This window comes from Puntigrus tetrazona, chromosome 12 (genome assembly GCF_018831695.1).
Source record: "Puntigrus tetrazona isolate hp1 chromosome 12, ASM1883169v1, whole genome shotgun sequence".
In the NCBI taxonomy this organism is placed as follows: domain Eukaryota; kingdom Metazoa; phylum Chordata; class Actinopteri; order Cypriniformes; family Cyprinidae; genus Puntigrus; species Puntigrus tetrazona.
The window spans coordinates 11042601-11055693 of record NC_056710.1 but is presented as its reverse complement, the minus strand read 5'-3'; the positions used below and the strand labels follow the sequence as shown (position 1 = coordinate 11055693).

The following is a 13093-nucleotide window of genomic DNA, read 5'->3' as shown; positions in this document are numbered from 1 at the left end:
AGCGGCTTCCTGATGATGAGAGAGGAGGAGAGAAAAAGAGGGAGGGAAGGAGGAGGGTGAATCAAGTCTACACACTGCACCCTCAACTTGACACTCATGCCTGTTTTACACAGAGCTCCGAATTCAACTCGGTTAACGCATTTCTTATTATATATTTAAAATGAACATTTAGGCTGCAGTGTAAATATTTCTGCTATGACAATAGATATTTAAAAGCGTTTACTCTGGGTACATTCTTGATACAACATTTAAGATAATAAAACGCAAATGTAGGTAACTTCAGTAACGAATCAGTTGCTCGAATCAAGAATTGATTCATAAACCGATTCTGATAACCTGTTGGAACGATTCGGTTCAAAAGACCGATTAAATAACTGCATCCCAATTCATTGATTGAAAATTCAGAAATGAAAATTAAACTTTGTTTATTTTTTTACATTTTTCTTTAAAGCATTGCTTTGCATTGTTAACACTACAGGCATAATATTTAACATAATGAAAGTTTATCCTAATAACAGGCTATTTGCTGATGTTAATATTTGTACCATACATGCTTATATTTACTTATAAGCGCCCTTATAAAAAGGTGTTTAGGAGATTCGTAGACATATTGAGATAAAATACTAATATATATATATATATATATATATATATATATATATATATATATATATATATATATATATATGTGTGTGTGTGTGTGTGTGTGTGTGTGTGTGTGTGTGTGTGTATTATTGTAATCAGAAATAAATAATTAGAATAATGATTCGAATCAGTTAGCTGCTCGAATCATTCAGTCTGAATCGCGAACCGATTCAAACTGTTAGAATGGTTCGGATCAAAATAGTAATTTAGGTCAGTCGACTGAAAACACAAAACTCACAACTTTATTGCTAAAAAAAATCACAGAGAAAATGATAAAAAGCAATAAGTTAGTTTAGCTGTTTGAATACTAACCTAATTACCAAGCCTAATGTTTTACACAACACCGCTAGCCTGGATCAATGTCTAATTTTAGTTAAGGGGAAAAAGCGTCATTGATTTTAATATTGAACATTTCAGTCCGATGTGACGTCCTTCTGCTCCACTCCACTCCCAACAACAGAGACGTGAAGTCAAGCAAGTTCACTTATTAATCCCAGACATGCGTCGTGAAAGACTCGCGTCGACTTCGGGAACGCCCGTTCTTCTGGAGCGCGCGACCGAGCGCAATAGGCTTGTCGACGTGTGACATCACTGCATGAAACAGCCCACCGAAGGCTGGAGTTTAGATGATGCACAAAGCCAGAAGTCACTTTTCCACGGTTCTCCTAACTGACACGCGCTCAACCTGGGGAAAAAAATATTTTAAAATCTGACACACTGAGTTGGACTCGCGACTTTGGAGCTGTTGTTGTTTTTGTTTTGGGTTTTTTCTTGTTCTTCTCGTGCTCGGATTTTAACTATGGCTATCATTGAGCCATACTGTGCGTCGTTTCTCTCGTTTTCCCTCGAATCGGTGATGCAAATCTGATCCGAAATGAAGTTTGGGAAGAATATATGCATCCTGAACGTCGGTGGCACCAAGTACGCCTTCACAAGAGAAGTTATAAAGGATTTTCCCCTCCGAAGAGTGAGCAGGCTCCACAGCTGTTCCTCCGAAAAAGAGGTCCTGGAGGTATGTGATGATTACGACCGAGAGAGGAACGAGTTTTTCTTCGACAGGCACTCCGAGGCTTTTGTCTTCATTATGCTTTATGTGCGATCTGGAAAGCTCAGGTTCGTCCCGCAGATGTGCGAGCTCTCCTTTTACAACGAGATGATCTACTGGGGTTTGGAGAGCTCGCATTTGGAGTTTTGCTGCCAGCGACGACTGGAGGATAGGATGTCCGACACTTACACGTACTTTTCAGAGGAGGACATCAAGGCCGAGGTGGAGTCCAGAGGTGAGGAGGATCAGGTCGCCAGGTTCGCCCCCGAGAGAGGAAACGCGCGGTGGCTGGAGAGGATGCGGAGGACTTTCGAGGAACCGGCTTCCTCTGTCGCCGCGCAGATCCTGGCATCGGTGTCAGTGGTTTTTGTCATTATGTCTATGGTCATCCTCTGCGCGAGCACTCTGCCGGACTGGGACACAGCGAAAAACAACACAGTGGAAGAGCACAGGTACACGCACGAATTCAACTTCTGTGGTCTGTGGTGTAAATGCAAAATTAGCTGCATCTCTCACATGACAGCTCAGCTTTATGAGCATGCCTAAACCCTCCATATGTGCCAGAAGGAATCGCTCTCTTCTCCACGTATAGTGCGTCAGAAAGCCTGTGCTGGTGCTGGCTTGTTCACCTAAACTGGTCTGTTTGTATAATTCTTTCCGTGTTTGGTATCCAGTTGCTTTGCGTGCTCCATCCCAACTACCTTTTCTTAAGGAAAACAGCAAGTAAAACTAACACCAAAGTTCATCCGAGATCTAAATTGGGGCGTTGCGCCGCGATGGCACGTTTTATCGCTTAGCTAAACGAATTCCCCAAACATTTCAAATGAAATTGTATGAACATCAAGACAGTAAGAATCGAATGCATATACAATCCGCAGTTATATTAACAATGCGAGCTTGTTTGCTATTAAAATGTATTGTAGCAAAGCAAAAACGGTATCGGCATTGGGGGAAACCGACATTTCAGCGATGTCCGCATGGTGGTAATGCAATAAGAAGTATTACGACGGTGATTGTTTCCTAGCTGACTTACTTCGTCCGGCCGGTAGACGGCGCTAAAACAATCTACCGTCAGCACGAGCAGGGGAGACCCGGGAGTGTTGTAACACGTTTCGTATCAACGTCTGGACCCGTAAAAGGTTTTTTTGCGCAGTGTGGCTTAACCTTTGAAGCAATATTTTTTTTTCCGCCTGCTGCAAAATCTAAAGTAGATGCAGAAGTCTGCTACACACCCTCACCTGTTCAAGTTAATGTTGTATGTAGATATAAAGGTTGACTTTACAATCTACCTCACTACAGAAATGTCCATACACATATTAACTTGTTTAAAATATATAAGAGAAACATGTATAAAATAGGCTCAAAGTGGATAAATCGTTTGCTTGATTTAAATTAGCCAACTGTGCGATCTTTGTGGGCGAAAAGTAACGCTTCAACCACTTTTATCTCTTCGGACAACACGTTTCTATTTTTTCTTTCTTTTTCATGAAAAGCTTGTGTGGATGTACATCAGATTAAACAATAGAACCTACCGAGCGTACACATCGTGGCGTTTCACGTTCATTAACTTATAACATTAACATTATCATATAATTTTATTATCTCAAAATTGTTTCCTGGGCCTTTGGCACGTTGTATTTTTACAGACACGCTCAAAACGTGTTCTGTTAGCTCAGGAGGTTGATGATTTCACTAATGTAGAAACACTCTTTCTTGTCCCTTTCTCTCCCGGATGTAGACCTGAGAAGAAATTATTACAATAAGATTTGCATATTCAGATCAGGCATTTTATTGACATCCAAAGCAATTGTGACATCTTTCCGGTCGCCTGCTCTCCGTCAGAGATTAAAAATTCCAGTCATGTTTTCATGTTCCCTGTTATGAGTCACAGTGTCGTTTTTGGGTATTCCCTTGTCCCCGTCTCTCTCTGTCTGGAAGTATTTGTGAGTAGGTTTTTCTTTATGTATCCAGTGCAGTCTTGATTCCATTTCCCACAGTGGCCACTGTTTGTCTCAGGGTTCAGGTATGTGTTCTCATACGTGTATGACGAACCGGTAAGAAATGGAAATAAAACCTAGTGAGGTTTTTCATGCATGCAGTCCTAAATTCCCCAAAAAACGGATCTCATTCATTCGTTTTGTATTCATCTTTAAATGTCTGTTCATTCGTTGCCTGTAAAGGTCCGGAAGTTTAAATGCATAGATTTTATGTTCATCATGCCTTCTGAGGATCATTGTAGCATATATGTATTCGACGTTAACCCAGCATTCGTGGGCACATGTACATATATTATCACATCTTCACTTAACAGTAATTCTTGGCCCTATTTGCATGCCTTCCTGCCGAAACAGCTGTCCTCACTGTAATTCTAAGTCTGTCATGGCTCTTCATAAATTAGATTTGAATAGTACAGTAAAACCATTCAGAACGAAAGAGCAAATTTCAGGGGAAAATCTTTGTAGTTGCAGCCCCTGAAAACATTTTCTTAGTTCAAATATTGTATTGAATAAAATTATATGAAAAAAAAAAATCAAATGTAATTGCACCAGAAGTTCAAGGACTACTGAGCAAGTGTATCGTCCATGCCTTTCAGCTTCCATAGACACTGACACTTTACTGTCAACAACACACTGGAGCTGTTTACACGATCTGAATGAGAGGACATTTTCCATATAAAGCACATTAACTGCATGACTGCATGGAATCTGATCTAAATACTTTGCATGATTTGTTTACTTAAAATAACAAAATGTAAACTTAATTTTTCCTTAAAACAGAAGGCAACTTAAGCATATTTTTATTATTATATTCGCTGTAACATTCATTCATTGGTACAAGATTATTCTGGGTTTAGTAGAAGTTAAGCTGAATTGAAAGCGCTTGTGACAATGTTTATCATCACATTAAATAATTTTTATTTGTCCATTGTTTTAATTAAAAAAGACATATTCAAAAAAGTCATTTTAAAGGTCTAAAGGATTATGTTAAGTTGTTGTTAAAACTGACTTAACTTTACACTTAAAAGATTAATAAGAAAAATGCATATTGTTGCTTTTAATAACTTAATTTTTTCACGTAATTTTTAAAAGTGAGCTTTAGAAGGAGCCTAAACAGGGAAAAAAATTTATTTTTGATTATTTTGAAAGAAACCTCATTAAGACTTTAATCAAAATACAGTAAAAACATTAATATTGCGATATTTCACTTTAATACTTTATTCCTGTGATTGCAAAGCTGATTTTTTAAGCCAATGCTTCATCCTTCATTGTCACGTGACCCTTCATTAACCGTTACGCCAATTAAAAAGTGTAGAAAACGAGAAACAAGTGAAAGTTATTTTTTGTAGTAATCAACATAATGCCACAAATACAGTCAGTTGAGCTTAACTTGTACTGCACCCAGAAATAATAATTGTAATCATATTTCTCTTATGCCCTCTAACTCTCTCTTTTCTAATTTTCTTTCCATATCTCTTTCTCTCTGTTGTCATAGGATCATTGAGGCAGTATGCATTGGCTGGTTCACTGCCGAATGCATAGTGCGCTTCATTGTCTCAAGAGACAAATGTGAGTTTGTGCGCCGCCCCCTTAACATTATTGACCTCCTGGCGATCACTCCTTACTACGTGTCTGTCGCGGTGACAGCGCTGACAGGAGAAAACCCTCAGCTACAGCGCGCGGGAGTCACCCTGCGTGTACTGCGAATGATGCGCATCTTTTGGCTAATCAAGTTGGCACGTCACTTCCTCGGGCTGCAGACGCTCGGGCTGACGCTGCGCAGGTGCTACCGCGAGATGGTCATGCTGCTGGTGTTCGTCTGCGTCGCCATGGCCATATTCAGCGCCCTCGCGCAGCTGTTAGAGCACGGCCTCGACCTGGAGACTAGCAATGAGGACTACGCCAGCATCCCGGCAGCCTGCTGGTGGGTTATTATCTCCATGACGACCGTCGGCTATGGAGACATGTACCCCATCACCATACCGGGACGCGTGCTGGGTGGCGTGTGCGTTGTGAGTGGCATTGTGCTTTTGGCTCTGCCCATTACCTTTATCTACCACAGCTTTGTGCAGTGCTACCACGAACTCAAATTCCGCTCAGCACGCTGCGTGCGAAGTCTCTCTTCTGAGTTTCTCAACTAGCTGTAGCATAGATCATCCTGGGAACCTGCTGGTCTTCAGCGTAGTAACACCACCCGCTCTTCTGTGCCTTTAAACTGAACCGAGCTCTGGAATATAGAGAAGGAACGTTCTACTTCAGATGGGAATGAAATCAGCATTTAGACTCTCTTTGCAAATCTATTACATCCAAATAATAACACAAGTACCTCTGTACTCAAGGACACATTACGGAATATTGATTTTGGACAATACAGGCATCTGGAGCCATTTCTGCCCTACAGAATGAGACAAACCCCTGGCTCGAAGCTGGAAAGTGCACAATAAAGCGTTACAATCCAAAGCAAATACATTAGCCAATGTTTGTGTTGTAAACCCCTTCCTGTGTGAACGAAGAAAACCGATCCAACAGCATTTCTCTTGTATGAAATGGACAACTGTGACATTTGATGACTACAGATGGCCAGGCTGCTTGGAACGGGCATCTGGCGGGACCTTGTGTCCTGACAGTGCTCCAGCCTAGGAGGAGTTTACACGAATTCTCATGTTTCCATGGAGAGGTTCCTTCGACTCGTTAAGTCATTAATTCAGCTCCCAATAAACTGGTAAAGCAAGGAGAACTTAAGTGAAAGGTTTTAGAGTGGTCAAATAGAAGCGTTTGAGTTCAAATACTGTGAAATGGCCTGCTCACACTAAGGATAGTAACCGTAATGATAACAATGATACATTTTTTTAATAGCAAAATAATAATTTTCCCCTTGGCTTGAATTTGACTTACCTCATTTCGTATGCGTGACCCTGGACCAAAAAAAACAACGATAAGGGTCAATTTTTCAGAATTGAGATATATATCATTATATCATCTGAAAGCAGTTTAGTACATTTGGACCACAAAGCCAGTCATAAGGGTCAATTTTTTTAAGAATTGAGGTTCATGCAATATCTGAAAGCAATCTAGCATATTTGACCCTGAACCACAAAACTAGTCATATGGGTCAATTTTTCAAAACTGAGATTTATATATACCATCTGAAAGCTGGAGAAATATACGCTTTCCATTGATGTATGGTTTGTTAGGATACGACAATATTTGGAAGATTTACATTTATTTTAATTCCCTTTAAAGGCGTCCATATGAAATCCTTAGCAATGCACATTACAAATCACAAATCAAGTTTAAATATATATAAAATACCTTCATAAAATATGATCTTTACTTAATAATATAATGATTTTTTTGGCATAAAAGAACATTTTGACCAATACAGTACAAACCGGCGCTGCTTGGTTTTGTGGTCCAGGGTCACGTATACAATATGCAAATAAGCCCAAGCCCCAATTTAATAACATGAGCTCAGACTACCTGCTTCACGTCCAGTCAGTTAACTAAAGTACACAACACCAGGCTTTCTTAACCCTGGTCTTTGAAGGCCACTCTCCTGCAAATTTAAGATTCAACCCTAAACAAACACACCTGAACCAGCTAATTAAGCTGTTCAGGATTGCTGGTAAACTACAGGCAGGTGAGTTTGATCAAGGTTGGAAAAAAACTTTTCAGGACAGTGGCCCTCCAGGACCAGGGTTGAGAACCTCTGCAAACACTGGATTAATTTAAAGTGAATTTTATGGAATTTTGAAAATTACCCTTTATGCAGTTCGTAACACAGCTTTTAAGTAAAATTCTGAAAGTGCACAATTATTGTCTCTTAAAAGAACGAGTCGACTCTGAATCGTTGAAATGAATCATTTTTAAAACGAATCCCAAGCCGTTTCATGTTGATGTAAACATGAAATGTTAGCATATTGCCCGCCCACTTGTTGGACTTTTCTCATTGGTCTGAATGGAAATGCAAATTCATTCTGTACCACAGGTGTTAAAAGCTCACAAACAATTGACCAATCACGGGAATGGTTTGGAAAAACGAATCATTGAACGAATCCTTTGGTAGTTGTTAAACAAGTAAGGTAATAAATTAATGCAAATTATAAGAAAATGAAAGTGTTTTTTGACCTTCCACGCATGTCAGCCTGTTTGGGAATCCTAAAGCCAAAATATGAATCTTTCATAAACCTTAATAGGGGCACTTTAACGATATATGTTTGAATCAGAAACTGATTCTGAAGTGGAAGAAAAGCACTTTATGCATCATTAGGCTGTCTACAGTGTCTGACACTTAACTGTAATTGATATCAGGGTTTGGTCTGAATACATTATCAATGTTACACAAACCATGTTTTTGTTCAATCTCAGATAGCTAATGATACGAAAAACATTTTATACATTTTAGTGACAGTAGGGGCTGTTTCAAACTGCATTTTTAGTGTCTTTGGTACACCATAGATTTGAAGACAAAATGCTCAGCGAGGGTGTTGACCGATGCATTTGCACATGCTTCGACTTTTAGCATATTAATAAGACAAGACAAACTTCTAATAAAAAGATTGTAGTTATGCATTGCGTGGATGCCAATATCATAGTTATCTTTATAGTTACAGTTCTTGGTTTGAACTGGCCTAAACACTTATTGTTTTGAGATTACAGTCACTGTCGACTGTGCCATTTCAAAATAAAGTTAAAGGTCTTGCTCATAGATTGGCATTACATTAATAAGTCACAAAAAACAAACATCAGCTGTTCATCCAGACAGCGACAAATCTGCAACCTGTCCATACACGACTGTGTGAATCAAGAGGCGTTAACTAATTGATTAGCAAACACCTCACCCACACGCTCACCAGTAGGAGGGCTGTCACTCGTTTCCTTCTTCCTCTTTGAATACAAGCACAAAATCAAACCTCTTTTCTTCAATAAAGGGACTTTTCTGGGTTTACGTGTCTCTTGGAATAAAAAACTGATTTTAGATCGTATTTAGAAAGATATGCTGCATTTAGTAAGATATGATTCATAGCTAAAATTTTATAATAGTATTTCATGATATAGAAGCATCATTAAGAATACTTTGCAAATATATGGACTTGAGGTTATAATTACAGATTATTTAGTTAAATTGATGACAATGTCAAAATCAAGATAGAGGGCATTGTTTAATTCCGGTTATCCTCTAATTACATAATTTGTCTTTAGTCTAAATCGTCATGTCAGCGTAGGGATCTTATTTGAATAATTGCAAAAACATTGCTTGGTTGATGGCACGCCACACAATGTTTATTTAAAGGAGATGAGTTTATTTAAATGCCTTCATATCTGTATCATTTTTTGTAGCTATGTATTTGTGGCTATTTTGGAATGGTCATAATGATGCAAATGAAATCTAATGTAGCTCTATTCTGTAACTGAAAATGTATTATAATTGGTTAAGACAAAGTTATTTATGTGTATGAAGACAATAAAGAAATGTTTATGGATTCAAGACTTCATTTTGTAATGAGGCTATATTAACAGAAAGAAATGTGGCCAGGAGATAAGATAGCCTAGAGTTCACTGAAAGCATGATGACCTTTTGTGACAATAGCAGGACATGATATCAGTTAGACATTGAAAATCTGCCATTGAACTCTTTCTGTTCTTAGGATAAGCTTATTCTTTCTCAGCTCAAGTATATACATTTTGGGGGCAAGTTCTGACTTGTTTTATCTGTCATTACTGTATACAAACTATCCATTTGAATTTCTGCTAGTCAAAACAAACAAGATGTTTTATAACTGAACAAAACACACAATTTATCTTAAAGAAAGCTAGAATGATGTTTGAATATATGTGAAATATTAGAATGACAATGAGAATAAACTTACATTAAATGTAAATATTTTAAATAGCAGGCAATTTCTTCACAAACTCAAAAATATGAATATACACATACATAACGCATGGCTAAAAATTATCACAGTTGCTAGCAATATATAAAAGCCTATACATGTGTGCGTGTGTGCTCGTGTTTGCAGCTTTATATATTTTATTTTAAGGCTTTAATATAACTGCTGCACAGCGTCTCTAATATCTGCTAGTATAGTTTGTTTCTTATGACGTCATATTCCGGCGACAACTTCCTACACAAGGAAAAAAGCCGGTTGAGTTCCGTCTTCCCGGTCACTTTCACCTCGCCGGTGTCCGTTTATTAACAAAATGTATTACAAATTTAGCGGATTTACCCAAAGACTGACGGGAGCTGTGTCATCCTCCGCATACAGTCCGCAGGTATGTGCGAGCGATGTCGTGTCTAATGCGCTAATTCGGTAACCTTGATCTGCTGCCTGCTTTATGTGACCCAAAGAGGTGTCTAAACGGTCTTTAGCTATATAAAATACGTTTTTATCTCACCATTTTCACCGACATGATAAAGCAGGCGAATTATTGCGCGATTAAATAGGCTAATCAAAAACGTGGATACAGCAAGGCTACGAACTTCAGTTACATTTAGTTATATGTAATGTGCATGATTGTCGTTAGGTCCGTTGTTTAAACACTCCATCTTTACGTTTTATTAGTTGTAAAGTGAGCATTGCTCAGTCCTAAACTGATTTCACAACAAAAGGTAGTCGATAAATCAATGGTAGGTGGTTATAAATGGACCCTATGGGGACCTCAGCAAACGGTAGGGCCTCAAGGTGACTTACATGCCTTTTTAGGTAATTAAAAAAATGTGTGATTTCTAAACCTGGAAGAGTAATGAAAATGTATAAAATATTTAAATTACATGCATCATGATTTATTTTTTTATAGCTTTAATATGTCAGTTAGAAATTGTGGATACATGTTTTTTTTTTTTTTTAACAAATATTGATATTTAATCATTTTGTGGGCAGTAGAGAACGATGGGGTCAAAAAGGTTGAAATCCGCTGTGATAGATGGTGCTTCGAGCAAAAACATTATGTAGTCGTATTTGGTAAAATTAATATTATTTTAACTTGCTGGTAAACTTTCTTCAGGGCTTGAGGTCAAATATACCATCTGAATCCCCTGCCATCATCTTTGCCACCCCAACTAAACTGGTGTCTCAGTCGAATGCTGCAGTGGAGTATATGGGTGCCAACAAGGTTCCAGATCTCCAGAGGATATTTCAGGTGTGTATATAATGTATTAGGATATTAGGCTAACTGAGATAAAGGGATGTACATGAAAACTATCATCATTTACTCCTTACATGATCTTACTAAACCTGCATGACTTATTTTCTTCTATTGAACGCAAAAGAAGATACCAGATTCAGTTCCCATTGACTTCTGCTGTGTAGATTAAAAATGCAAGGGAAGTAAATTGTAGGTAGGTTTTGGCTAACAGCATTCTTCAGAATATAATTTTTTTTGTGTCGCGTAGAAGGAAATAAGTCAGGCAAATTTGTAATGTCATGAATTAATGAATTTTAAGGTGAACTAATGAATTTTAAAAACATTGAATATGAAGCATACATTATAATTCTTCCCTCTCTTTTCTCCTCAACTTGTTTTTTCTATCCAGGTCTCTGACGAGATTCCTGTTCATCTGAAACGAGGTGTTTCAGACAGACTCTTGTACAGGACCACCATGGCATTGACAGTCGGGGGAGCTCTCTACTGTCTCGTAGCTCTTTACATAGCAGCGCAGCCCAAAAACAAATGAACTCTACCCAGCCTATTTTCATCGACTCAGCATTAAAATAACATTTGGGGTGTGTACATTTGTCGTATTTATTATAAACATTAGCAATATGCCTCCCAGCATGAATCACCATGAACAGACACTGATGAAGAATATCAGATCTGGGATGTTGTTTATTAGAACAGTGGTTCTCAATTTTTGTAGTTCCAAGGCTCCAAAGTCGATATTTCATGCCATATACAAACATATACAGTTTGTCATTTTTCTTGGGATGAAATAATAGCAAAAACAAAGAAACATTTAAAAAAAGTGATAATTATGAATTTTAATGTTATAATATTGTGTAAATGTCCATATTTTTTTGTCTAGAACATACTCGGTTCCAATAGGAGGGTTTTCACAAAAATGCCATACACTGTGAAAGAATTACGTAAAATTTGCAGTAAAACTACAGCCATGGCATCGTGATGATTAAACTGAAATATGCAATAAATATAAATTTTTTTTTAAAATTACATGTAACAGACAACCCTAATAAACATAACCGATAAGAAAAAACTATGAAGAAACAGTTATTTCAAAGAAAAAACATGAAATTCAAACAAAATTTGAAATGAAATGCAGGGAATTCTGGGAATATCAGTTTTGCGTTTTTTCCCTTTTAAATTTTCATTTTAATTTCATCATTAATCAATTTTTTACAGTGTAAAAAAAAAGCCATTATTGGTTTCACAAAGAACATTTCTTAAAAAATTGTTTTTTCTTTAGTGTGAAGAGCATTGTTTCACTTTAAAATACATGAATGTTAAAGTTCCTAAAAGTGTAATAAATATGATGCAAACAAAGTTATATAACATTAATAATTTTGCTATATAATATATTTAAATAGTTAAATTAGACAATTTTGGAGTTTACTCAGAACCCTTGAGTGAGAACCACTGTAGTCCTAACAAACACTCTCACATTCAGCCCCATTTATACCTCACCAGCACAGGATGGTTTAAACCAGATGTACGATGGATGAGAGATAATCATGTTTTGGTAATGATTGGCAGATGTTGCTGAGAAGAGGAAAAGAAAGGAAAATAGGTTGAGATTTCACACTTTTCAGTAGTGTTGATTGGAGTGTTTGATACACACTCGGGCATGTTAAGTGTGCCTCTAGGAAGCCCAATTATGAGAAATCTAAAGACCTGTAACATTTTTAGAGGATGTGCAGAATATTCCAGAAATGTCCGTATTGAAGAGAGTCATGGATGAGATGAATGCATTTCATGCTGTGCACCCTTCTGCCATTAAATGCAATATTTCTATTCTTTAAGGTAATTGCACAATTTTGGATATATTTAATGCATTTAATGACATAAAATGCTGCTGCCAAGCAATGTATGTCTAAAGCAAAGAAAAACTGTAAGTTTCATATGTACATATTAATGTAAAACATCCAAATTAAAGATTATGACCTTTAGACACTTGTGTTGCTTTGGTTTGCCTTTATTTTTTACTGTCTGACATTTGTTGTATTTTACATTTACAAATATACTCACCCTAAGGCCATCCAAGATGCAGATGGGTTTGTTTCTTCATTGGATGATTGCAGTGAATGGGTGCCGCCAGCATGATAGTCCATTGCATCAAATAATGTTTTGTTAAATGAAAACCTGCGTGCTTATAATAAGCAAATCCATCAAGAAGATTATCTTCAAAACCGAAATTTAATCCCATAATCTCTAATAATAATCCATAATCTTT

At 37.4% G+C, this 13093-nt stretch overlaps 2 protein-coding genes across 3 annotated transcripts; both read left to right on the top strand.

The window, feature by feature from the left end:
- Positions 1–887: 887 nt before the first annotated feature.
- Positions 888–6015, top strand: kcng3 (potassium voltage-gated channel, subfamily G, member 3). 2 transcript variants are annotated; one of them, XM_043254162.1, is made up of 3 exons: positions 888–2165; positions 4529–4538; positions 5183–6015. In XM_043254162.1, exons 1-3 carry the CDS (start codon positions 1520–1522, stop codon positions 5826–5828), a joined length of 1302 nt encoding a protein of 433 aa, XP_043110097.1. In that variant the 5' UTR covers positions 888–1519; the 3' UTR covers positions 5829–6015. The 2 variants fall into 2 exon arrangements, with proteins under 2 accessions (XP_043110097.1, XP_043110096.1); XM_043254161.1 differs by lacking the exon at positions 4529–4538 and having other exon boundaries at positions 889–2142.
- A 3789-nt stretch (positions 6016–9804) lies between these two features.
- Positions 9805–11418, top strand: LOC122355648 (cytochrome c oxidase subunit 7A-related protein, mitochondrial). The gene is made up of 3 exons (XM_043254163.1): positions 9805–9960; positions 10693–10827; positions 11222–11418. The coding sequence occupies exons 1-3, from the start codon at positions 9889–9891 to the stop codon at positions 11360–11362; spliced, it is 348 nt and encodes a 115-aa protein (XP_043110098.1). The 5' UTR covers positions 9805–9888; the 3' UTR covers positions 11363–11418.
- Positions 11419–13093: the final 1675 nt, after the last annotated feature.